The 26589-nt window shown below is 38.5% G+C and overlaps 2 protein-coding genes across 3 annotated transcripts in view; one reads left to right on the top strand and one right to left on the bottom strand.

The window, feature by feature from the left end:
- The window catches only part of adcy3a (adenylate cyclase 3a), a 40256-nt gene extending 37895 nt beyond the window's left edge, over nt 1-2361 (bottom strand). The window contains exon 1 of one of the 2 annotated variants that reach the window (XM_084089386.1): nt 590-2361. In XM_084089386.1, coding sequence (XP_083945512.1) covers nt 590-1264 — 675 coding nt within the window. In that variant the 5' untranslated portion in view covers nt 1265-2361. The remainder of the gene's footprint in view (nt 1-589) is intronic. The other variant, XM_084089387.1, reaches the window with a different exon arrangement.
- A 3474-nt stretch (nt 2362-5835) lies between these two features.
- Nucleotides 5836-18434, top strand: preb (prolactin regulatory element binding). The gene is made up of 10 exons (XM_084088469.1): nt 5836-6007; nt 9065-9226; nt 10085-10280; nt 11667-11899; nt 11976-12056; nt 12189-12316; nt 14356-14529; nt 14625-14697; nt 16135-16294; nt 17906-18434. Exons 2-10 carry the CDS (start codon nt 9092-9094, stop codon nt 17998-18000), a joined length of 1275 nt encoding a protein of 424 aa, XP_083944595.1. The 5' UTR covers nt 5836-6007; nt 9065-9091; the 3' UTR covers nt 18001-18434.
- The last annotated feature ends 8155 nt before the right edge of the window (nt 18435-26589 follow it).

The following is a 26589-nucleotide window of genomic DNA, read 5'->3' as shown; positions in this document are numbered from 1 at the left end:
CCAAATTGTTTTTATTTTTGGTGTCGAAACTTTATTAAGTATAGTGGAAAAGGTTTTTTTTAGAGACTTTGTGGACTTTTTTTTTTTTTTAAATGGTTCTTTAAATTGTACTGTTGACTCAAAGGTTCTTTGGGGAACCAAAAAAGGTTCTTCTACAGCGTCACAGTGAAAACCTATTTTTTAATAGAGTATAAAGAATCTTTTGCGGAATGGAAAGATTCCATGAATGTTGAAGGTTCTTCGCGGAACCATCGATCCCAAAAAAACAAAAATTTTGGTGTCGAAACTTTATTAAGTATAGTGGAAAAGGTTTTTTTTAGAGACTTTGTGGACTTTTGTTTAAACAAAATGGTTCTTTAAATTGTACTGTTGACTCAAAGGTTATTTGGGGAACCAAAAATGGTTCTTCTACGGCATCACTGTGAAAACCTCCTTTTGAACCCTTTATTTTTAAAGAATCTTTGGTGGAACGGAAAGATTCCATGGATGTTAAAGGTTCTTCACAGAACCATCGATTCCAATGAAGAACCTTTAATTTTAAGAGTGACTCCCGCCATCTCTCGCTCCTCCTCTCCATCATTTTTCTCACCTGTCTTCCGAGAGCCGCTCCCTGAATGTCCTCTTGCTGCTGCTGGGCAATGGTGACACCGAGGACCAGTGTGTGTACGCCACAGGACACAGACGTGATCAGAACTATAGGGGTCAGTCTCAGCGGCAGCGTCAGAAAGAAGGAGAAGCTAAAGAAAGCCTGCCAGCCTACAGTATCACTGGGCTGATGGAAGCGGGCAAAGTTCAGTCCGAGGTAACAGAAGATCTGGGCCGCTATGAGCACCCATAAGGCGTAGGGCACCAGGCGGCGGGTCACGCGGTCGGGGAGAAGACCGAACCGGCACAACACGTACAAGAGCACGTCTGCTAGCAGTCCCACCGACGCCACGACCACAGACGCCAGCTTATCACTGGAGTAAAGCACGGTGCACATCACGATGACGTAGCAGTCGAACAGGGCCGCGAACACCACCAGCACCAGCAGGGTCTCGTGCCGCTGCCGCCGGAAATACGTCTGGTAGAGGTTCTCCAGGGAGTCTGGAGCGAAAGTTAAACGCATGAACCGCGGGAGACACAGGCAGCAGCCGGAGCTGCGTACGGTCACCTCGTGTGTGCGTCCCACGGCCTGTCCCGGGTCAGAGGGCAGGGTCACCGAACAGTCCGCCGAATACTCCGCAGAATACTCCGGCTCAGAGAAAGCCCGGTTTCGAGGCATTCTGGGCGTTGGATTGTGAAAAACGCTATGAAAACTAGTACTCTTTTTGGGTTTTAATGCAACCGGCGCTCTAAGAACATTGTGCTTGGGTCGCTTGAAACGTGTCGGGTAACGTCCAATCCTGAGATCAGATCCGAAGTCGCCACCTGATTGTCATGGCGCATGTTTAGATCTTGCATGCATGTTCGTGGCATTGGCGCTTTGGCACTTCGAGAAGCTACACGCCTTTTGTTTTTCCTGATGTCTGCAAAGACAGGCCCCAGCAAGTTGGCGACAAAAAAAGGAAGCCGTTTACACATCCATGAGACTCTCTGTTCCCAATCCAGGATCCAGTCTCGGTGTCCACCAGCGCTCACTGTGGGTTTCCATGGTGAATCCTCGCATGGATGAAGAACATCAGGAAGGAAGAGATACGACCATTGAACGAGATGTTTCGCCCCAGATCGACATGACACCCTGTGATTAGGAGAATAAAAAAGCTTAAATGGACAGAACAGCCGTGATCGTGATCGGAGTGCGTATCGTGGCCAGATACAGTCTGTTATTATAATGCATTTCTCTTCTTCCTGTGCATTATCAGGATTCACGCAGGAAATACATGTTGCGCTCCCGAAATATGGAAATGCATTTCACAATACGCCGCTGCTGTCTTCTGTTATGCTAAGAAATGGTACGTATCCTGAAATTTTCACCAGTGAAATCACCACAAGACGTGCAAAACGGGATTTTCGCAGATGTTCAGTGATGAAAACGTGGATTTATTTATCTTGCAGCGCTGCCTTTATCCGTAACATATCCACATAACATAACACAGTCCTTCGAAGATGTAAAATGTGGCACAGATCAATCACAGAATCACCCGTAAAACGCAGGAAAATCACCGTATGCTTGATTCGAAGGCTTTTCCCCCCCACCAAAAGTCATCAATAATCATCCGACTTTCCGTTTGAAGGATGAAAACAGAAGATATTGGCACAGTCTTCAGTTCTCCAGCCCTGATAGACCAAACCTGGCAGTTTTCATTGAGTCTGTGTATAAATACGGAGAGAATCAGTCGTCCTCACTTTCTAAATGCAAACGAACATCATGTCCGATTCGTGGAGGAACCGTTGTTTTGAGCCGGTTCTTATTAATGATTCATATGAACCGATTCTCTAAGCTTTAGCGAATCATTCTAATGGAGAAAGTTTGAGTTAAAGGGATAGTTTACCCCAAAATGAAATAAAGGGATAGTTTACCCAAAAATGAAAATGTTGTCATCATTTACTCACTCACCCTCATGTTGTTCCAAACCCGTATGAGTTTTTTTCTTCTGTTGAACTCCAAAGAAGATATTTGTAAGAATGTCGAAGAATGACAACTTAGCTATCTAAAATTCGTAATCGAATTTAGCAAAATGTAAATTTATCAATTTAAGGAAGGAAAGGAGTAAGACGTAGATGACACGATGAAAGCAGAATGTAGGCTATGTCATGGGAAACATAGTTATAAGCAGCTTAAAATACATATGCTTATTGCTTATACAAAATAAATAAGGACGTAAAATATCGCACAAGACTTTTGGGAACACTTTTCAGCGATGACTCGATTGAATCGATTCCCTAAATCGATCTTTCAGAGCGAACCGATTCGCTGAAATGAATCAGACTTCTCTATCGTACTATGGCGGCGGCTTGCAATAAGAATATTCATTTGATTGTGCTGACGTATCTTTGTAAGTGTCCAAACACGCATCCTGTTTAATATTCATGAGCGTAACCTTCTCTATAGTAGGATTGGCCACTGGCCAGACTGTGTCAACAGCTAAAATTATTCAGCCCATCTTGTAACAAACCCTACAGCAAATTTCTATGAATCTATAGCCTAAATTCAATGCAATAAATAAATAAAAATCCTTTGTTTAGGGCTTCTTACATTTAGGCGATTATTTACAAACCTGTAAACACTCTCAGCGTAAACAAAATGTAAAGAATACAAATATACTGCTAAAGGATTCAAATGTAAAGCACAAGTTCACATTGAATTGAAATTATTGAGATATTATTATAGTATTTTTATTTTTTATTTTGAATGAGTTTTATTGTTGTATTGTCTGTTTTCATTTTACTTTTAGTTGGTTATAGTAATTTTTTATTGTTTTTTTTTTTTAAATACATCTATATCTTTTTTATTTATTTTTTATTTCAGTTAACATTTATTTTATTTTCAAGTAACAAAAATGTTTTATGGTTCTAGTTTTAGTCAACTATAAGCCTGGTTTGGAGTGAGATGATATGAAGTAACATAAAGTCACATAATAAGGTTTTTAATTAAATATATAAATACCCAGATCTCTCTCTATCTCTTTCTCTCACACACACACACACACACACACACACACACAGAGAAGTTGCTTCACCGCAGTGAGGGCTAAATGTACGTGTGTTTGGATAGCTGTGGGCCAGTATTACGCAGTTGAACAGGGCCATACATGTTCAAGAAGGGTTGCTTTAACGTTTATCAATAGCATTACATAAAATGACGTTTTAGCTACTGGTAAAACTGACGTTGACTGTCTGACACGACTGACATCACCTCAGGGTCGTATTGATTATTCCACTGAAACTCAGTATTGAACAAGTGATCAATAGTCAGGCAGCTGAGCTTTATAAAGCGTACAGAAGGCATCAGCACCACATCATGCCTGACAGATGCATCACATCACCTACTCAAGCGTGAATGTGACATCACATGAGTTTCTGTGGATAACATCCTGAAAGCGCAGGAGTCACTGCTGTGCACCTCAACACTGTTTGCTGTGATTAATATATATTCCCAGGCTCTTGTTGCTAAGTACGCAGTGAGAACCCGAGGGAGACAGAGAGCATGGTAATTATTAAATTCGCTTTGCCTCAGAGGTTCATAGGGGAACAATTATGGAATACTTCATTATACATGTGGAAGTTTGGGACTTTAAAGCTTCAGGGAAAAGCAGAGTGAAGAAACTGACCTTTTAGCACCTTGTTTAGTCATTTTCTCTCCTGCAGCACTTGCATTGTCCAGTCCATGTTAAAAGCTCTTTGTTTACTGCAGTGTGAAACGCTTGCTCGGAGGGAGATCAGGGGGTTAATAGAGTCTCTGACTCTGTGCTTCTGGGTTGTTGTAAATAACGTTTCTTAAATGTTGATTGCTGAGCCATGGTTTCTCATGACACCATTTTGTTTCCCTCTCTGCTATGAAAAGGAAAATGGCAATGAAACTCACTTCCACAAAGTGTTTAACTTCTTACAGTCGATGGTTGAATTAAAGCCTGAGGAGTAACTTTGAAAATGGGACAAAGCAGGAGAAAATAAAGAAGAAGTATCTATGTATGTATGTATGTATAAATAAATAAATAAAATAAATAAATACATAAATAAAGCATATGTCCACTGTAGTATCATCGGTTTTGAAAGTATACTTCTGAATATATATATAGCTGAAATATTAGTGTTATCAAATTGATTAATCGCATCTGACATAAAAGTTTGTGTAAATATGATAAATGTGATGTCAATGGAGAAAATAACATATATTATTAAAGGAAAGGGTAAGACTTTTGAAGATGTTTTGAATCCCTTTAGATCCTTCATAGAGAAGGAGGATAGTGACATGTTTAAGGAGACAATTGAAGATATGTGAGATTATAGGATGTATTTGTATTAGGAGGCCTTAATAGTTTGTATGTGTTTTTTTTTGTTTTTGTTTTTTTTGTTGTTGTTGTGTTTTTGTGTTCTAATTCATTAGTCTTGAGGATGTGAGTCCTGTACAAATTGAGATATGCTAAGTTGTAATGATGCGAAGACATCAATATGTGTCTAAACTGCATTTTGTATTTTTGTTTCTGGTGTGTGTGTATTATATGTTGTTAAAAGTTAATAAACATATATATAAAAAAAAATATATAAAAAAAAAAAAAATGATAAATGTGTGTGTGTATTATTACACACACACACACACACACACACACACACACACACACACACACACACACACACACACACACACACACACACACACACACACACACATATATAAAACCCAAATAATAAATATAAATTAATAGTTTATGTAAAAAAGTGTAACCATAAAATATTACAAAAACAATATTACCAAATACTTGCTGATGAAGCGACCCTTCTTCAAAATTTATTTAAAAAATGTCATTCTTTACCAAGGTAAATAAATGCTACTATTGCCAAAAGGCAACTAAAATAACACAAAATGTATGTTACCTGGTTCATTGTTATGTACCTTTCATTTGCATATAACACTATGCTACAAACACATTTTTTTTTAAGTTGAAGTTAAAAAAAAATATATATATATATATACGTTATATTCATTGTTTACTTAAGTAGCTATCTAATTGAATTAAAACAATTAATTAATTTAATTTTGTGTAATTGTTATAACACTCAAAGTCTGTAATCTGTGCAGGACTGTTTAGCTTACATTCAACAACCCTGCAAAGCATTTCAAACGCGTTTCCTCCATTCTGACTTCCGGTTGCATTATTACTACATGTATTACGGTCGCGCGCGTGTGACACTGACACCGCGCGCAGGATGTGACGCTGTGCTGACGTGTATCTAGGGAAACCGAGGAAGTAGATGGTGGTTCTTTGACAAATGTTGTGAGAGATCCAGTGGGAAAAGACAGTGGCATGTCCACTAAACACGGGAGTGACTGTAGTAAGAGACTGGAGTGCGTTGGCAGACTCAGGTGCGGTGACTTACACCAACACTGACAGCTTTAACTGACATCTGCGAGGCGGCTCGAGCCGAGAGAGAGAGAGCGAACAAAGACAACAAACACACAGATATAAAACAGAGATGAAGAGTTTAAAAGCTGAAACTCTAGTGTAGGTTCAAACCATAGACTGTAAAAAAAGCGTATAGGATGTAACGTGTCTTGTTGACTGGAAGTGCGACTGGCAAAATGAGAGAGATTAAGAGCAGATGAAGGTGCTGGAGTGAGTGAGTGAATGAAAACTCAGAGATTGTAATGTTAAATAACAACATACAGTGATGTATGAACTCTAAGATATGTCCATAAGCCTCTGTGGTCTGGTTCATTACTGTTGTGGAGTACCTTTAACTCTGTGAACTAATATATAGGCTATCAAATATTTGTTGTAATGGAAGGAAATATGTCTATAAAAGGATACACTATACATTCAGAAAAAGCTCTGATCAAGTTTAGAAATAAAATTGTATGAATTACTTTATTATTTACACATGAGCAGAAACAATAACTGGATTCCTAGCAGGATGGACAGAGCTGAAGTAACGTTAGGCCAAGAACAATCATCTTAGCTCATTAATATTCATATTTTTAAATGTCTTTTGAAATCTGAGACTCATTTTTTTACTTTTATCAAACATAATGGAATATTTTAGACTGAGATATGCCATCTTAAAACAAAACCTTACAAAATTAATTAAATCCGTTGCTAATCTAATGATGTTCTGTTTTCCCACCTAAATGATGTCACTTCCTGGAATATCATTTTATTGAACTGGCTTTAGTTTGTTGAAGGGATATTATACAGATTAAGGTTATGATCAGAATAGCACACTTTGTATTTTCTGAAAACTGTGCTGAAGCTTATACACAAAAATTGCTTTCTATTCTTAGAAATGTAATTAAAACAAACACGATATTTTTCAAACATTAGTATCACAGTGACATTAATGTCACATTACAGTAAGTAGCATGTGAGTGAAGTCCAGTTATCATCTCAGAAATAAATGCTTATACACACTCCTTTCAGAAAGTGAATGGACAGGGATATTGATGAATACTGATACCAGTTAAGACTGGAGATGCACCGATGTATCGACCAATAATCGCTATCGGCCGATAAAAGCAAGTAGTTTTTATAAATAGCTGATGATCAGGGCCGATTGTATCCTGTCAATCAAAAGGGGGTGGAAAAATGTGTTAAGACTGCAACTCATACTTAGCCTGGAAATCCAGACCTGAATCTGAGAGATTAATGGTCTGGCATCGACTAAGGAAAATCAGCCAGCTCGAGGGGCGGCACCAAGCATGCGTTTGAAAATCTCACTGCACGCAATTGGATAACACTACGACCAATCACAACCATAATCTTAGCTACCAGCGGAGCTAACTGGTAGATTAGACTCTTGCCGTATCCGGTCGGCAAAACAGCAAAAACGTCCTTCTTGCAAAGGAACGATTCGAGCGGTGTCTTCTGTTCCTGTTTTAGATAAAAAGCCAAGTCTAACTCGTTCATTGTAGCGGCCAAAGCCGTTTCAAACAACTGGTGTTCATCCATAGCCATCTTGCAATGTTTACTAATGACTTCGACGTCACAGCGCTGTCATCATCTCGCCTCTGGCCCGCCTATATCAGATAACCCGATGTGATTGGTGCAGCTCGGCTACAAGGGCATATTTAATGAGCATCATTACTCGACGCCAGAGTAACTCGCTGAGCAAATTCAACTCGCGAGAACTCTGGATTTCCAGGGTAACTCATACGGTGTGTGAAGCAAATCTTTCTTGTGTTGAATTTATGGCAAGCTAACGTGACAATAACACATTAACAGTAAAAATAGCTTCATAAAAGCAGGCTGTATTTGACCCTGGCCAGGTTCGCTGTTTCCCGACACCAAACATTATTTGTAGCACCTCCCATCTAGTAATCGCAAAGAGCTTTGTGCTCCATTACTTCTGATAAGAAACATTCCATCCATTTTCATACAATAAATAAATGTTCATAGTTCATAAATGTCAATAAATGGCATTTTGACGCTCTTACATAAATGTGACGTGACAGATCGCCGTAGCGCCTCAGTTCAAGCGGCAGCGCGAGTCTTTTCTTCCACTTTAAGACGAGTTATAGCATGAAAAAACATGCATAAAGATCAAAAAATATGTTGAAAAATACAGTACAACTTACCTAAATGTATCACGTCTTGTAGTCGAAAGATGAAAGTGAAAGACTTTAATATATACTGTTAATTATATATGCATGTTAGAATACATTTGCCATGAAGACAGGTGTTTATGATGCATACAAACATTTCAGTTTTTATTTAAGTATGATTATTACTAGGGGTGTAAGAATATATATCGTGTCACAATATATTTGGCAATACAAAAATGCAACGATATGTATCGTGGATAGTGACAATATGTGTATAATTCACTCAAAACAAAACAAAAAGTTTTCAGAGTTTTAGTGTCAGTACTACAATAAACTACTATATATAATGTTGAATATAATGTATAATAATGCAATGGTGGAATATTTGTGGGTCCTGATAATGCCAAATGTATTATGTATATTATTATAAATATATCTAGCATATTTGTCTAAAATAACTTCAGAATTATGAATATTTTTATTCTGGTGTCACTATTGTTCTGGTCATTGTGTTTCCAGCACCAAGTCCAAACAATGTAATGTCAAATTTATCAATTTAATCAACAGTAAAAAAAAATGTATCGGTGCGTGTCTAATTAAAACAATAGAGAAAGAAGAAGTGGAAAATTCCCTGTTAAAATGCCAATAGCATTAACTCAAACCACACTTATGTTCACTTAATTTTGGCTGTGTGATTACTAAAACTTACTAATATGATATCACCTGTTGAAAATGTTTAATAGTTTATCCAGTGTATCCAGAGATGTATGATGAGGACATGACAGTGCGATGTAGGAATGAAGGATCATCAGTCCTCTGCGGTTCTGCACAGCTCTATCACAGCAGCTTGATTTGCTTGTGTAACGATCAGTAATTTACTTTCAGACGAGAGTCCAGAGATCACAGAGCATCATGGGTAAACGCAGAGCTCCTGAGCTGTACAGAGCCCCCTTCCCCCTCTATACTGTTAACATCGACCCGAAGACGGGACTGATCATCACAGCTGGAGGAGGAGGCGCGTCCAAGACCGGGATCAAGAATGGAGTGGTACTGTCTTTAACAAACCATAAACATGATCAAAACGTTTCTAAAAAACCTACAGCATTCAATCGTCTGATTGATAGTTTATACTTTTTTTTTAACAAGTAAACGGCTAATTATAATTATGTAATTATATAATTATAAAAACGTCCCCCTTCTGCTTGTGGTCGTGGACTAAAGCAACTTAGGTTTACTTGATTATACTTACATCTTTTTCTTTTCTTTTAAAAAATAAATAAAAATCATGTTCAAATGTGAGTATCAAATATGATCCATCAGGCTTTTGAGGAAGGCTTATTTGTTCATCTCTCAATCATCGCTGTGTTGCGTTGCATTGCATTATATGTTTGAAACTACAGAGCTTTGATCATAAAGCGTTTAAATATCATCTTAAGACATATTATTGATAGAGTGACAACTGATATTTATGTGCATTTTATGTAAGTATTCGCTGTATACTGTTATGAAGATCTCATTGATTTACATTACAAGCATCAGAATTTCATCTTAATTTTTGGTCATAAATATCAGCATCTGAACCAAATTACATATTTTTTGCATAGTTTCAGATGTGTTTTTCTTATTCTTTTACATTATACTATATCAGCCATAAAAGCCAGGTATAATATCAAATATGATACCCAAAACACATGAAAACTTTATTTTTTGTTTGTTTGTTTAAAGGATAAGCCCTTAGGATATATAAGGTATTATTATAAGGATACAAAGTAGAATTAGGTTGTTTTATTGATTTCTTTTTAGGGAAAAAATGTTCTTGTTTGGCTTCAAATATTCATAATGATCATTTATTAAGAAGCTCCACTGTTTGGATCGTTGGTGTTTAATGTTGCCATTTCATTGCAGCACTTCCTGAGTCTGGAGCTGGTCGGTGGTGTGCACAGCGCCACCTTGCTGCACACTCACGAAACAGACACGCGAGCCACCATGAACATGTGTCTGGGTGGAGATGTGATCGCAGCGGGACAGGATGGCAGCTGTAGCCTGATGAAGTTCAGTCATCGTCCGGCCAAACAGGCTCAGAAACCTGCAGCCAAAGATGGTCAGTAGAGGCCAGAGCAAAACACTGATGAGTTAATGGACCCTTTTCACATTCAGGGGTTCTCGGAAGTCGTCATAGTCCAAACTACAACAAATGTAATTGTTTTGTTCCCATTTGGCCCAATATCACAAGAAATCCACAGTAGCATTTCTATGACTTTCTAAAAGAGGGAATAAATGATGTAGAGCTTGATTACGGTAGGCAGAAGAGAGAGAGCCAAATTTGCCGTCACTCCATCAAACACACACCGCAGCGTTAAGATCAGCATGAAACGACTGTGATCGACTTTTCTTCCCTATTGTGGCGTGTATCCGAGTGAAACAGCTTCCGTAGTTTAATGTCAAGGCAATAAAACACAAAGTATATTGTTATAAATGTACTTTTTTTAAATGAACATATACAGTACCTGTCATAAGTTTGGAAACATTCGTTTTTTTAACGTTTTTAAAGGTCTCTTCTGCTCACCAAGGATGCAATTAATTTAATTAAAACACAGGAAACCATAATATTGTGAAATATTATTACAATTTAAAATAACTGTTTTCTAATTTAATACATTCAAAATGTAATTTATTCCAGTAATCCAGTCTTCAGTGTCACATGATCCTTCAGAAATCATTCCAATATGAAGATTTGCTGCTCAGCTTATTATTAATATCAATGTTGAAACCAGTTAACATTAAATATTTTGTGGAAATGGTAAAAAAAAATGTTTTAGGATTTTTTGATGAATAGAAAGTTCAATGAACAGCATTTATTGCATTTATTAAATATAAATCTTTTGTAACATTATAAATGTCTTCTGTCACTTTTTACCTATTTAATGCATACTTGATGAATACAAGTATTCATTTCTCTCTTTTTTTAAAATCTTACCACAAATGTTTGAATAGTATCATTGTTTCCACAAAAAATATGAAGCAGCACAACTGTTTTCAACATTGATAATAATCAGAATTTTTCTTGAGCATCAAACCATCATATTAGAATGATTTCTGAAGGATCATGTGACACTGAAGACTGGAGTAATGATGCTGAAAATTCAGCTTTGATCACAGGAACTAATTACAGTTTACAATATATTCACGCAGAAAACAGTTATTTAAATTTTTTATAATATTTCACAATGTTACAGTTTTTACAGTATTTTGATTAAATAAACGCAGCCTTGGTGAGCAGAAGAGACTTCTTTCAAAAACATTAAAAAAAAATGTTTTCCAAACTTTTGACAGGTACTGTAAAAAAACAAACAAAACATAACAATGTTAATAACAGTGGAAACACATCATCACAGACCGTGAAAATGGTTCATAGTCATGTATACCCATTTTCATGTATCTAATATATATATATAAAAAATACCTTTCCCATTGCACTTGTTAACAGGGGCGGGAAATAAAGGTGCCGCGAGGAAGAGAGGCGGGAAAGGCCAGAACGCAGATGGAGGAGGAGACGCGCCCCAGATGAAGCAGGACTCTCCTCAGGTCTCAGTGGAGGATGTTGCTGTGGTTCAGGGAGACCTCAGCCCACAGGACCCCTGCGTGAAGTGTGTGCGCTTCAGTGCTGACCTCACGCTTCTGCTGAGCGGAGGGGCCGACGGCTACGTCAGGGTGTGGGAGGTGAGCTTTCCCATCAGTCTGAGCGCTTTCTTCCCCAAGCACTGTCCTTGTCTCAACACGTTTCCTCTCTTTGCAGTTCCCCTCTTTGAAAGAGAAGTTTAACTTCAAAGCTCACAATGATGAACTGGAGGATATAGACATCAGTCATGATAAAAAGGTAGCTTGTGTGTTGTTCAGTGAAGATTTTTATTAAAGCAACTAAGACCTGCTTCTCTATTGTGAAATATTGTGCTGATATTGGCTGTTTTACGTGGTTTGTCCAATTATTATGTTCTCTTTCTCAATGTAGCACATTGTAACGGTTGGCCGTGATTTCGCGTGCAGCGTGTGGAGCGGCGATCAGCTGGCCGTGGGTTTGTGTTGGCATGAAAGCATGCCTCAGATCACAGAGAAGACGTACCGCTACATGGCATGCAGGCGAGTTGTGCACACTTCCTGACAGATGCCACTTTACATGAATAGGGTAAAAAATAGGGCTTGAGTCATTTTGGACTAACTGGAGTGCTGAATGACTTGGCAAAAACCGGCATCATATGATCTAGGGCTGTCACGATTCCTCGATTCAATCTGAGTAATCTATTTTAAAAAATCCTTGATTGCAATTTCACCGTGTCGAGTAACCGGAAAAATACCGGAAGTGGAGCATTCCACGGACAGGAATCCATGAACCGCATTATTAGACCGTTTCCTAAGCATGCACAACATGTTAAAACAATTTAAAATCCATACTATAGCATACTGCTATTATTAATTCAGACAATTTAATATATATATATGTATGTATATAGCTTATAGCGTTCATCTGGGAACGCAGTGTGCGCCATTTCACCTACGCCAATATGTTTCGAAACATGCAAACTATTCTTCATCGCGATTTAAACAAAAAATTAAACCCTCACTGAGTTTGCATGCCCACATATTCCTGTTCAAAAAATGACAGTGGCTAGGGTTGTGCCGATAGACGATAGTATCGTGTATCGACGATAGACAGAGATATCGCCGATGGCAGATGCCTTTGACGATATCAATACGATAATTGGCTCGTTTTCCCATTAATGTATTAAATCATCATTATTATTATTATTATTATTATTATTATTATTATGAAGCTAGTATAGTTATTAAATTAATTAGGAACTACAATTATATTTGCCTTGCCTAAATTCATAACGACATCACCACATAACCACACTTGCGACATCACCGACGCGCGCGTATGAGGACTCCTCAAAGAAAATGTTTTTAAAACAGACTAAAAAAACTACATCCCACAACGAAATTTAATTGCAAGGTGATCCATTCACAAATTGTCAAGAGTGCTTGTTTTAACAGACGCATCATTCTTATACAGAGCCAAGATGAAGACGCGGCATCGTTGTTCGTCAGTATTTTGTTTCCATAGCACATTAACAAAATATTTAATGACACTAATAACACTAAAAACAATACAATTACAAAATATTAATTATAATAATATCAATAAAATTATATAGGCCGTCTAGGCCTAATAAAAGTCTTTAGTTCACAAAGCATATCTGTGAAACTCTGCCATCTGTGAAAATCACAAGCAACTTCAAACTTGTTTAACAAGAAAGATAAACTTTTAATTGTTTAACGATAATATCGTGTATCGCCGATCTCACAGGCTGACGATAAGACGATATGAAAATGGAGCATATCGCCCAAGCCTAACAGTGGCTGAAGCATTTCTATCGTAAAGAAGTGGCCAAATATTAAACATTTGAATTAAATGTCATCTAGCCAATATTAAACAAGGATTTGATCTTGTATGTGTAACAACAACGATCACTAGCCGTTGTGCCCTCTGCAGGCAATTATTATAATACATAATGTACATACGATTATTGTGTATATTATGAATTTTAACAGTGTTGATCTATAAAACCATATGATTACTTGCTTTTGACACTTTATTTGAATAAAATACTATTGCCTCATTGTTATTATAAATGTATTTTAAGTCATTTTAAAGGCTTAGGTTTATTTTCACCCCCCCCCCAAAAAGTCAGATTACTTGATTAATCGTCAAAATAATCGACCGATTACTCAATTACAAAAATAATCATTAGTGGCAGCCCTAGATTACATATACTCCTGGATAGTGGCTCATTTCGAGTCAGAGTGACCGTCAGGCACGTCTGAAAGAGAGTTTTGATTGAGTAACTTGTAGGTCTGTGCTGACTCGGGCCACGGACTGTTTCAGGCGCTTCAGTTCGAGCTGGTGAATTGGTTCAACCAGTTCACGAAAATGACCCGGTTTAAAAGAACGATTTGTTCACAAACTGGACATCACAAGTCACTAGTGCTGTAGAAAAAAGTAATTGGACATCATCAAAGTGTTTCCTATTCGTGGAAAGGGCCGGCTAGTAACAAACAAGAAGCTGTCAGATGAACTGATGTTTTGTCATTGTGTTTTTGCTCACTTGCTTAAACAGGTTTGCAAAAGTAGAGGACCAGAAAGATGCTTTAAGACTCTATACGATCCAAATCCCTCACAAACGGGAGCGCAAACCCCCACAATGCTACATCACCAAATGGGACGGTCGCGCTTTCCTGCCGCTGCTCACGAAGCCCTGTGGAAATGAAGTTATATCTTGTCTTGCAGTGAGGTAGAGGTTATATTTCTGTATCTCTCATGCAGTAATCAGTGTTATGGTGAATTGTCATGTGTTTCATGGTTGTGTCGTGTGTTATTCCTCCTCAGTGACTCGGGAACATTTCTTGGTCTTGGAACTGTGACGGGTTCTGTGGGCATCTATATAGCGTTTTCCCTGCAGGTACAAACAGCAGAATCATGGGCCGCTTCACCAATCACTTACAGACATTCACTGTGTTCCTAAACCTGTTCAGCTGCTTTCATAGGCAGCATTTTAAGACAATATGTGACCCTGGATCACAAAACCAGTCACATGTCGCATGGGTATATTTGTGGCAATAGCCAACAATATGGGTATGGGTCAAAATTATCAATTTTTCTTTTATGCCAAAAATCATTAGGATATTAAGTAAAGATCATGTTCCATGAAGATATTTTGTAAATTTCCTACCGTGAATATATAAAACATTTACTAATGTTTTGATTTTTTTGCACCCTCAGATTCCAAATGTTCAATAGTTGTATCTCGGCCAAATATTGTCCTATCCTAACAGACCGCACATCAATGGAAAGCTTATTTATTCAGCTTTCAGATGATGTATAAATCTCAATTTCAAAAAATGTACCCATGTGACTGGTTTTGTGGTCCAGGGTCACATATAGGCATAATTATGCTGTTCTTTAAATACAGTAAAAACAATAACATTCTTAAGTATTATTAAAACTTGATGACTGTAGAAATCATTCTAATATGATGATTTGATGCTCAAGAAACATTACTGATTATTATCAGTTGAAAACAGTTGTGTTGCTTCATATTTTTGTGTGATGCATATTTATCAGGATCAGGTTATTGTAGTTAACTAAAACCTTACAAAAAAAAAAACATATATATAAAAAATTCTTTCTTTTTTTTTTCCAGCTAGGCGACAAGGCAACATTTCTCATTTGTATGTAGTTTGTATTAAAATAACTAAATCTAAAACTGAAAATAAAAGTGATAAAAACTATATAGACATAATTAACAAAAAACTGACAAAAACAAAACACATGACAAATGACAAAAACAATAAAATTACTAAAACTAACTAAAATGAAAACAGAAAATATAAAAATAAAAACTAGGTCAAAATATTAATAAAAAATATAATAGTATCTGAATGATACTTAATAACTAATAACTGATCAGGATTCTTTGATGAATAGAAATTTCAAAAGAACTGCATTTATTTATTATTTATTTGAAATAGAAATATTTAACATTATGAAAGTCATTTTTGGTCAATTTAATGTGTCCTTGCTGTATAAAAGTATTATATTTCTTTTAAAAAAAAATCATTTGAACAGTAGTAAAATACATTTCTTAACCTAATAATAAATGGACTGTTTTACTCAATATTTGTGTATAATTATAAGCCGAGTATCTTAGCACTTTTAGTATGATGCACAAACTGTTGCCTATTTCAATAATTTCAGCTCGTATGAGGTTACCCCTCTGTTAGGATGCTGACTTAGTAGTTCGCTGCCTATTTACACAGTAGACAACAAGGCAGCTCACTGGGTCTTGAACCAGAGCCAGTATATTAGTGCTGACCTTCTCTTCTGATTCTCCCTCCAGAAATTGTACTACATCCAGGAATCTCATGGCATCGTTGTCACAGACCTGGCGTTCTTACCTGACGCTCCTAAAAGTAAAGCCATAAAGGGCGATAATGAAGTGGTCATGTTGAGCGTAGCTGTCGACAGCCGCTGTCAGATGCATGCGCTGTCCAACCGGAGTAAGTATGGCACGATTGGACTTAAAGTTGCACAAAAGAACTGCATGATGGTAATTAAGCAACATGGTACGAGAGACCTTGCTATTATCGCCCAGCTCTTTAGATAAAGTTGCTTATATAAGGATGTCCAGCTATATATGCATAAATACAGTATACTCATGTAAGGTGATATATAGAGTATATAGTAAATCTCACCTGTTCGATTGCTTGTATTGTCACAAAATGTAAACTATATTATCACCCCTGCTCTGATCTGCTAAATGCAACTAAAAGGCATGAAGATGTTATAAACATTAACATCATGATTTCCTGTAAAGCTTCTTTGAAACTAGACTCACCGGCCACTTTATTAGGTACACCCGTCCAGCTGCTCGTTAATGCAAATATCTAATCAGCCAATCACATGACAGCAACTCATTGCATTTAGGCTTGTAGACATGGTCAAGACGAACTGGTGAAGTTCAAACTAAACTAATGGTCCTAAAAAGAGAAAATATCCAGTGAGTGAAAACGCCTTGTTGATGCCAGCGGTAAGAGGAGAAATGCCAGACTGGTTCAGCTGATAGAAAGGCAACATTAACTCAAATAGGCACTCGATACAACCGAGGTCTGCAGAAGATCATCTCTGAACACACAACACTGGGTCCAGCCTTGAAGCAGAAGAGCTCCAGCAGCAGAAGACACACACCGGTGACACACATGTCAGATAATAACAGCAAACAGAGGCTACAATTCACACAAGCTCAGCAAACCTGGACAATAGAAGATTGGAGTAACGTTGCCTGGTCTGATGAGTTTTCTGCTGAAACATTTAGACAGTTGGGTCAGAATTTGGCACAACATGAAAGCATGGATCATCCTGCTCTGTATCAGCGGTTCAGGCTTCTGCTGATGGTGTAATGGTGTGGAGGATATTTTCTTGACACACTTTGAGCCTCTTAGTACCAATTGAGCATCGTTTAAACGCCACAGCACACCTGAGTATTGTTGCTGACCATCTCCATCGCTTTACGACCATAGTGAACCATCTTCTGATGGCTTCTTCCAGCAGGATAATGCAGGTCACAAAAGCTCAAATCATCTCAAACTGGTTTCTTGAACATGACGATGAGTTTCCTAAACTCAAACGGCCTCCACAGTCTCCAGATCTCAGTGCAACAGAGCAGCTTTGGGATGTACTGGAACTGGAGATTCACATCATGGATGTGCAACCGACAAATCTGCAGCGAGTGTGTGAAGCTCTCATGACAATATGGACCAGACTTTAGTCTGGAGGAATGTTTCCTGCAGTTGAATCTACTCCATGAAGAATTAAGGCAGTTCTGAAGGCAAAAGTGGGTCTAACCCGATATGAGCAAGGTGTACCTAATAAAGTGGCCAGTGAGTGTATGTGTGTAAAGCACTATACAATCTAACTTGACCATTATATTCGTAATATTTACACCGCTCTCAGCAATACTCAATTTTAATTCGTCAATCAAGCCATTGGTATTTTGTGTGACATTTAATCGTTTTTAATATAATCATTAATATCAACATAAGTTAGAAGAACTCATTGTTTTTGTACACTGTTAAATCAGGCCGTGTAAATAACGGGGTTATGTTTTTCAGGATCGTTCCCGCTGTGGCTGGTGCTGTTCTTCTGTGGTGTGATGGTGGTCGGAGCCATTCTGCTCCTGCAGGCTCTCTTCCCGGGATTCATTTAGTGTTGCGTAGGAACATTTCACATGCTAAAATGACTCTCAAACAAACCTGGATCAATGAAATTGTTCTAATTAATTGGAAATAATAATGGAAATGGGAATGACCGTGTTTAGCATCATGTTTTAACTGAAGTATCATCTCTGGAGTGTGAATTTGACCTCTGAATTCTTATGAATCAGACTTGATGAAGAATCTGGGCATTACCTGAAGATTGAGAGAAATCATTGAGATTGATCATTCAGGATAATTGAAAAACTGGTTGGAAACAGGACTGGATATCCTCATAAAGACGTCTCCTGCTCCACCACCATGTGTCAAGAATGCCTTTTAATGTAATGGAGGGAAAAAAAGATATATGTATGCAGGGAAATTCAATAGTGAATTTTTAAAAATATTTAAAACTATGTAAAAATATAAATATACATCTGAAAACATATGCTGTTGCCAGCTCTGTCCAGTTATTTGTTTTAATGACCCTACAATTTCCATTAAACCATCAAAATATGAGGAAAATATTATATATATTTTTTAATATTTTAAATATGAGGGAAGAACAAAGCACTAAACCTGGTTAAGGTATTTATCTGACAAAATTATTTTGCATAGAAACACAAAAAGCTCACAGGAAAAAGCATACATTGACCACATCATAATCAGTTATTAATATTTTGTTGGTTCTCACTTATTTTGCACTTGTTCATAATTTCTTGGTATGACAACCTGGACAAAAATGATGTCAGCAGAATTTAAAGGGTTAGTTCACCCAAAAATGAAAATTCTGTCAGTAATTACTCTCACTCATGTTGTTCCGACACCGTAAGACTTTCGTTCATCTTCAGAACACATAATAAGATATTTCTGATGAAATCTGAGAGCTGTCTCACTCCTCCATAGGCTTCTATGTAATCGAGATCTGCCGGCCCAGAAAAGTTAGTAAAGACGTCGTTAAAATAGTCCAAGTGACTACAGTGGCTCAACCTTAAGTTTATCAAGCGACGAGAAACCCACAAAAATATCGACTTTATTCAACTCTTCATGTTCTCCTGTGTGTCTCTGAGTGAGTTCACGTAGTGTAACAGCGCAGCGCTTTGGGTTGTACGTCAGAACGGAGGAATAAAGTTGAATAAAGTCGTTATTTTTGGGGGGTTTTGCGCACAAAAAGTATTGTCGTCGCTTGATAAACTTATGGAGGATTGAGACAGCTCTCAGATTTCATCAAAAATATCTTAATTTGTGTTCTGAAGATGAACGAAGGTCTTACGCGGTTGGAACAACATGAGGGTGAGTAATTACTGACGGAATTTTCATTTTTGGGTGAACTAACCCTTTAATTGCTTTATCACAAATAAAACAATGGACTCCAAGCACAACTATGCAATGCTTATAACATATGATAAAATATTATACACATTTTTAATAATACTTGAATAAGAGGTGAAGATTTTCCAAGGCCAGACATCAGTGTTGTCCTCTACTGTGTGAGGTGATTTAGATTTGAAGTGGCTGGTGTTTTTATTCACTCCACTAGGGGACGCCATGGCATTTTATTTAGAGCAGTTCTCCAATGCTTTTGCTTCAGGACTCAGTGAGCCTACAACATAACTGAATATTGGACTAAAATAAACAAAGTGTCCCTAAAATCAAACACTGACATGTAATTAATACAATAAAATGCTGTCGTTTGATTGGACACACAGCCTTGATAGTCAACAACAAAAATATTTTGGAAGTCGATAAGCATATTTGTTTATTTATGCACCATTATTTGGTGAGTTGCAGTGTATTATTTGTATTTAAGGATTGTTTTTTCCCTGTTGTCTGCAGTGCCGTCAGTGTTTAGTAAGTTTGACCGTTGTGAAACAGAAGTGTGCTCAATTGTATTGAATGTGCACTTGTATGTACACATTTTAAAAGTATATTTTTACCAAACTGAACTAGCAGATAATATAGTATTAATGAAATGCATCATTACAGTGTTCTCAGGTCTTTCTCATAGTGATGGATGACTATAGGAATCTGGCCTGTGTGTCACTGCTTATTTAGAGCCCAGTGAAACAGGAAGTCACGGCCTGTCACTTGAATGGGGAAATTAAGTGTATGAATGGGAATATATTTCAGTTTTTTAAGTTAGTAGATTTTTACTCATTGGGATTTGTAGAAACACATGGACACTCGCTTTGCATGACAGGAAACATTTGGACCTGAAACAAAAAGAAAGAAAAGAAAAACTACTCAACAAATGAAGGTTAAAGAGACAGGAGAAACAAAGCACAACAAAACAAGGGACAAATTGATTGCAATCACAAGAACCGAGTCAGCGTGCATAAACATTTCAATGACGGACAGGGAGTAAACGGATGCGTCTTTAATTGAGTTTTAAACTTGGGAAGAGATGGGATTTCACAGATGTTGGGAGAGGGAATTCCAGCCTCTAAAGGTCGTAGCCCTGCTGAACGCACCACCCAAGAGGAACTTGGCAAACACTAGAATGCAGCGAAGGACCAAAGATGAGGCACATCAGAGAAACTTTGCGGCATTACACCATAAAGGGCTCGAATTTTGTTTTTGCAATAATCAACCTGGTGCCAGTTTGAGGATGGGATTGATATGTTTATGTTGTGTGCGTTACAGTTGAACATGAGCGAAATCTTTTTCTCCCTCACGTGAAACTCCTGAACATATGGAAGCAAATTTCTGCCACATTAGAAAACAAAAACTCACAATTATGAGATAAGTTGAAATTATGACAAAGTTATATTTATGAGATGAAAAGTTGAAATTATACTAAGACAATTACTAGATGAAAAGTTGTAAAAGTTGAAATCGACAAAAAAAAAAAAGTCATTTAAAATTTTTAGGACAAAATGTAGACATACTAAGTCATAATTATGACATGAAAAGTCATAATTGAAAAAAGTTGAAATTATGACTTGCTGACGAAAAGTTGAAATCAGTCAATTATGACATAAAAAGTCATAATTTGTATTATGAAAAAAGTTGAAATTATGACATACTAAGTAGAAACATTGGTTCCACTTTATTTCGATAATCCACTTTAGACATTCTAATAAGTAACTTTGCAACTACATGTCAACTAACTCTCATTAGAGTATTGGTAGACTGGTAGGTTAGAGTTCGGGTTAGTAGAATAAATTGACTTGTAGTTGCCAAGTTACTTATAGTCAGTAATGTGTGTTGAAGAGCATCAAAATAAAGAGTTAGCAGATTTTAATCAGACAGTCTACTAATACTCTAATGAGAGTTAGTTGACATGTTGTTGCAAAGTTACTTTAGTTAATAGAATGTCTAAAGTGGACTATCAAAATAAAGTGTTACCGAAATGTTGACAAGTCATAATTATGACATGAAAAGTTGAAATTGGCAAAAAGTTGAAATTATGGCTTACAAACTCATTTTGATTTTTATGACAAAAAGTTCAAATTATGAGATAATGTTGAAACTGTGACAGTCATAATGACTTTTTTAAGCATGTCATCATTTTGACTTTTCATATTGTGTGTAATAATTTAGACTTAGATTTACCAAAGCATGTTTTTTTTCTCTAATGTGGCGTAAATGGACTTTCATACGAACGCATGGATTCCTATTGAAATGACTGATTTGCCTGTGAGGTTTCACCCAGTAAAGGTAAATGTGAGTGTGCCTTTACGATCCAGGAAGCAGAGTTCTGGACCCATTGTAGCTTTTCTTGTAAACTTTTAATACTAAAGATCTAAACAAACCCATCACCCTAATATGAGCAGTAAAAACAGTGATGCTTTCGTCCAGTTACTCTTCTGTTCAAGTAATATAACAAATCCCACTATTTCTCTTTCAATGGATTGCAGACCATTTTAAATGTTTAGTCCGGGTCGTTTAAAGAGTCATTTTGTTGTGGGAACGGACACATGATAACTGTGAGTGTTTGTCACTCTCAGTCCTTTAGATATTTGTAAAGATTCCAACAGTTGTCCACATTTCCCGTTTAGTGCCAACATGGGAAGAAAGAGAAAAGGAAATTTCAATAGCCAGTTTATTAGCGGCCTTATAAAGAAAGGTGGATATGGAGCGGAAATAATACAGAATCCTTTCCCAGCTGAATACGCCACCATTTAAACTAGGACAGCATGAGATTGAAAGCCTCAAACCCTTTGGACGCTGTTTATATGTTTTACAGCAGAGCCTTAAATATCTCAAGGTAAATAAGTCCTCTTATTGCCATCCAATTAAGCACTTTGTCTAAGTTTATATTTGCTGCTTAATGGCCTTTAAGTGAACGACTTACATTTGTGTTTGCTTTTTTCCTGTCACATAAAACTTGACTGTGGTCCATAACCATGAGCTGATTCACAGCAGTGTTTCTCATTTTGATACACTAGCCGTGTTACGAAACCTAGTAAGGTTCCATAGGAAAACTGACAAACAAAAATATGTCAATATTGTTTTTCAATAACTTTTTAGTAAGCCTAAATTTTTTATTTTAACAAAAATGCTTGGTTCTATACCTTATTTTGCAATGTGGAAGTAAGCTATTTCCTGTGAATGTGCCAGACTTCTGATTCATTAGGGAAATAACTAGAAGAATAACAAACTGCAGTAACTGCGGTACAAAGTACTGTGTTTATGATTGTGATAATAAATTAAACTAATATGACAACAAATACCAGTTTGCAATATCAACCAGCATAACCAACCTGATCTCATGGGAAAATGTGAAATGAAAACGTACAAATGAGATTGTATGAATTCATATGAATTAGCCACCAATTCACCAAAACGTAAAATAGTTATGAATTGCCATGAGATTGTGTTAGTATAACAGAGCATGACATCAGAAACGCCTGACACATTTAAAGTCCCCCTGTAGTCAATAATTGTACTCCTTAAAACTCATCTCTGATCACCAAAATTACATATTTAAAAGTTTTTTTTCCTGAATTAAGTGAATGAATGAATTAAAATAACATGAATTCTTCATGCCTTAAAATATCTTGAATGTAACTCGACACCCTTGCTTCATTTAGTATACGCAGTTCTATGAATATGCAAATGAGCCCCGCCTCCAGTCACTCACTCAGCTCAGAGATCCACTGGTTGACGATCACACGTTGATCTGATTGGTTACAAGGTAGTTTGTGACGTCAGAAACACCAGCGATTTCAAAGCGTGTTTTTGAGACTGTCTTTGGTTCACTGCAGTTTTAAGGAGAAAATACTCAGCAATGGTGTCGACTTATGAATTTACACATGGTTTGTCTTAAAGCATATTAAAAACACCATATAGACATATAAACAACATTAAAAGCTCGATTTTCACCACATGGGGACTTTAAGTTACAAATGTCTGTGCCGCTCTTACGTTAAAATAATGTGGATAGAGCAGAAGTGAGATTTCTTCAGATCCGTACAGACAGATGGCGCTGTTTATAGTTCACACCATTATAATATGAGAACTGAACTGAGCTGGACGAGGACATCACGGTTTTCTCCAGAGCAGCTATATATATATATATATATAAATGAATTAAATGAATAACATTTTTACAACAAAAATGAACCATCACTGAACCTAAGCTGGACTGTGACACTATTTTCTTCTAGAAACAAACTTTGTCGCATTATTTTCCTGTTATCGCTGTAAAGCTGCTTTGAAACAATCTGTATTGTAAAAAGCGCTATATAAATAAAGGTGACTTGACTTGATCGGACCCTGTGAGCTCCAGCTGTGCTGTTGATCTAACCTACACTTCCCAAGCGAGGCACAATTCCCACACACACGGCCTCAGAGTACACATCTCCGGACGCGCAGTGGCGTCTGCAGTCGCCTCAGTGATGTCGACTCTCTTTGTGAAGTGACCGCACTGTTGTCCGATCCCGGGGAAAACCCCTGTCTAGTGCACGAGAAACAGTGAAACCAGAAGCCAGTGTGTGCAAAAGCGCTGAGGCATCGGTCAAAAGGACAGAATGATGTCGTAAAAGGTTGGCGACTCATGTTTGCATAAGCATTTGGAAATGTCATCCTTCAGGCCACATTCAGGGATTCAGACGCTCTCTAAACACACTCCACCCGACTCCAGCGCGCAAACACACACCTCACACCTACACTGGAGCCCAGAAGGAAATGAACACCCCAGACAGACCAGTGTCTCGCTGAGGAACAAACACAATCCCTTTTCCTCTCCCTCAGCCTTTCTCATACAATAAAGGCCAATTCAGCCTGTTTGAGGAGTCTCGATTTATTTAAAACATCAGTGTTAGCACGGCATGAGATGCCATAGATTTGTGTCTGGAGGGAGTGACTAATTCATTGACTATTTTTATCTCTTTTTACATATTGTCAGTTTACGCCACGAGATTAACAGCTTTAGTTTCTGTTCGACCCTGTTGCTATGTGACATTCCCTCTTGAAACGAATGCCTTGATCTTTCTAACATATTGGAGGGATTGACATCATTATGGTCCACATGGTTCAAATAGAAGTTTGGTTCACTTACATCCTTTATCAGCATTTCAGAGCTTATGCTGCTGTTATCAAGCTCTATGTTTCAGATCTGTTATGAGAAGAAAAATAATCCCTGTTATTCATTTCAGATTTGTTCCTTACAAAAATAATGGTTACTCGTGAAAGTACTGAGTAATATAAGGCAACTACATGGGTTAAGGTTAGGTATGGGTTTAGATTCACTGTAAGTGCCCAGTTATTATTGTCTCACTCACACACTGTTTGGACCATGTTTTCAGTTTGCACTGTTCCCCTTAGTTTGTTGTCATGGTTGTTAATTGATTTGTCATGTAGTTCAGCTGTGTGCACCTCATTATCACCAGTACTGAAGTTCTCTCTGTTTCGGTTCAGTTTGTCCTGCCTCATTAATGCTTTGTGGAAGTTATGCTGCGTTCCTGTTTCCTGAGAGTTATATTAAAAGTACTTTTGATCTTTCATCATCGTCTTCGTGTTCGCTACAAACCGTGACAGAAGGCAGGACCTAGATAAGATAAGCGGCGGATTAAGCGACGGATTTTTTATGGGATTTTTTTTTTTCGAGTGTGTTCACGTTTTTTTTATTCTGTTTTCCTTCATCATGGACATCCCTGCAGTTCGCCTGTTGCCTTGAGCAGGAAAATCGCTCCTTTGAGGAACACCTGGAGGAATTTCTTGACCTCGCATATCGATCTACCTTCACAGACTACTGCTTATGTTCATTCCTGTACGCCAGCCTGAACACCGCCACAAAGGTGCAGTCATCTGGGGTGAGTCCTTGACGGAGCCTCGTCGAATTTATGGAGTGGGTGCTGGGCGCTCTGTGGATCACATCGGCGAACCCATCGACGATGACCATGACAGTCCCACTCCGAATCCAGTGCGCAGTCAGAATCTCTCCAGCTGCGAGGAGTGGCAGCAAATGCCCACCGCAGACACAGAGCCAGACTCAGCCATGATGTGTGAGCCCGCGCCAGGAGCGACCAAGCATTACATCGCAATGGAACATGAGTGGAGCCCGTCTGACCAGGTGTGTGAGCCGGCTGTCCCGTCTATAACCGAGGGTATGTGCGTGGAGTTCAAGGGTTTGCATTGGAGACCCGCCTACCCACCCCTCACTGAGAGTGAGTTGCTGGACTTGGACTTTTCATTTAACCCCTACCATGCCTGTTTTTGTTTTGGACTCGCTGGTCCCACCTTACTTCCCTCTCCCACCACCTCTTCAATGCTCTCCTGTGAGTTTGTGTCTCCCTAGTTTTTCTGTCCCTCTCCAGTCAGTTATTCAGACCTCAGTGCCTCCTTTACCCCCTCTCAGTGCCTCCTTTACCCCCTCTCAGTGCCTCCCTTACCCCCTCTCAGTGCCTCCTTTACCCCCTCTCAGTGCCTCCTTTACCCCCTCTCAGTTCCTCCCCTCCTTTACCCCCTCTCAGTGCCTCCTTTACCCCCTCTCAGTGCCTCCTTTACCCCCTCTCAGTGCCTTCCCTTACCCCCTCTCAGTGCCTCCCTTACCCCCTCTCAGTGCCTCCCTTACCCCCTCTCAGTGCCTCCCTTACCCCCTTTAAGTGCCTCCTTTACCCCCTCTCAGTGCCTCCTTTACCCCCTCTCAGTGCCTCCTTTACCCCCTCTCAGTGCCTCCCTTACCCCCTCTCAGTGCCTCCCTTACCCCCTCTCAGTGCCTTCCCTTACCCCCTCTCAGTGCCTCCCTTACCCCCTCTCAGTGCCTCCCTTACCCCCTCTCAGTGCCTCCCTTACCCCCTCTAAGTGCCTCCTTTACCCCCTCTCAGTGCCTCCCTTACCCCCTCTCAGTGCCTCCTTTACCCCCTCTCAGTGCCTCCTTTACCCCCTCTCAGTTCCTCCTTTACCCCCTCTCAGTGCCTCCTTTACCCCCTCTCAGTGCCTCCCTTACCCCCTCTCAGTGCCTCCCTTACCCCCTCTCAGTGCCTCCCTTACTCCCTCTCAGTGCCTCCTTTACCCTCTCTCAGTGCCTCCCTTACCCCCTCTCAGTGCCTTCCCTTACCCCCTCTCAGTGCCTCCTTTACCCCCTCTCAGTGCCTCCCTTACCCCCTCTCAGTGCCTCCCTTACCCCCTCTAAGTGCCTCCTTTACCCCCTCTCA

The sequence above is a fragment of the Abramis brama genome (genome assembly GCF_963993115.1).
Source record: "Abramis brama genome assembly, chromosome: 17".
NCBI classification, from domain to species: Eukaryota; Metazoa; Chordata; class Actinopteri; order Cypriniformes; family Leuciscidae; genus Abramis; species Abramis brama.
This window is presented reverse-complemented; position numbering and strand designations above follow the sequence as displayed.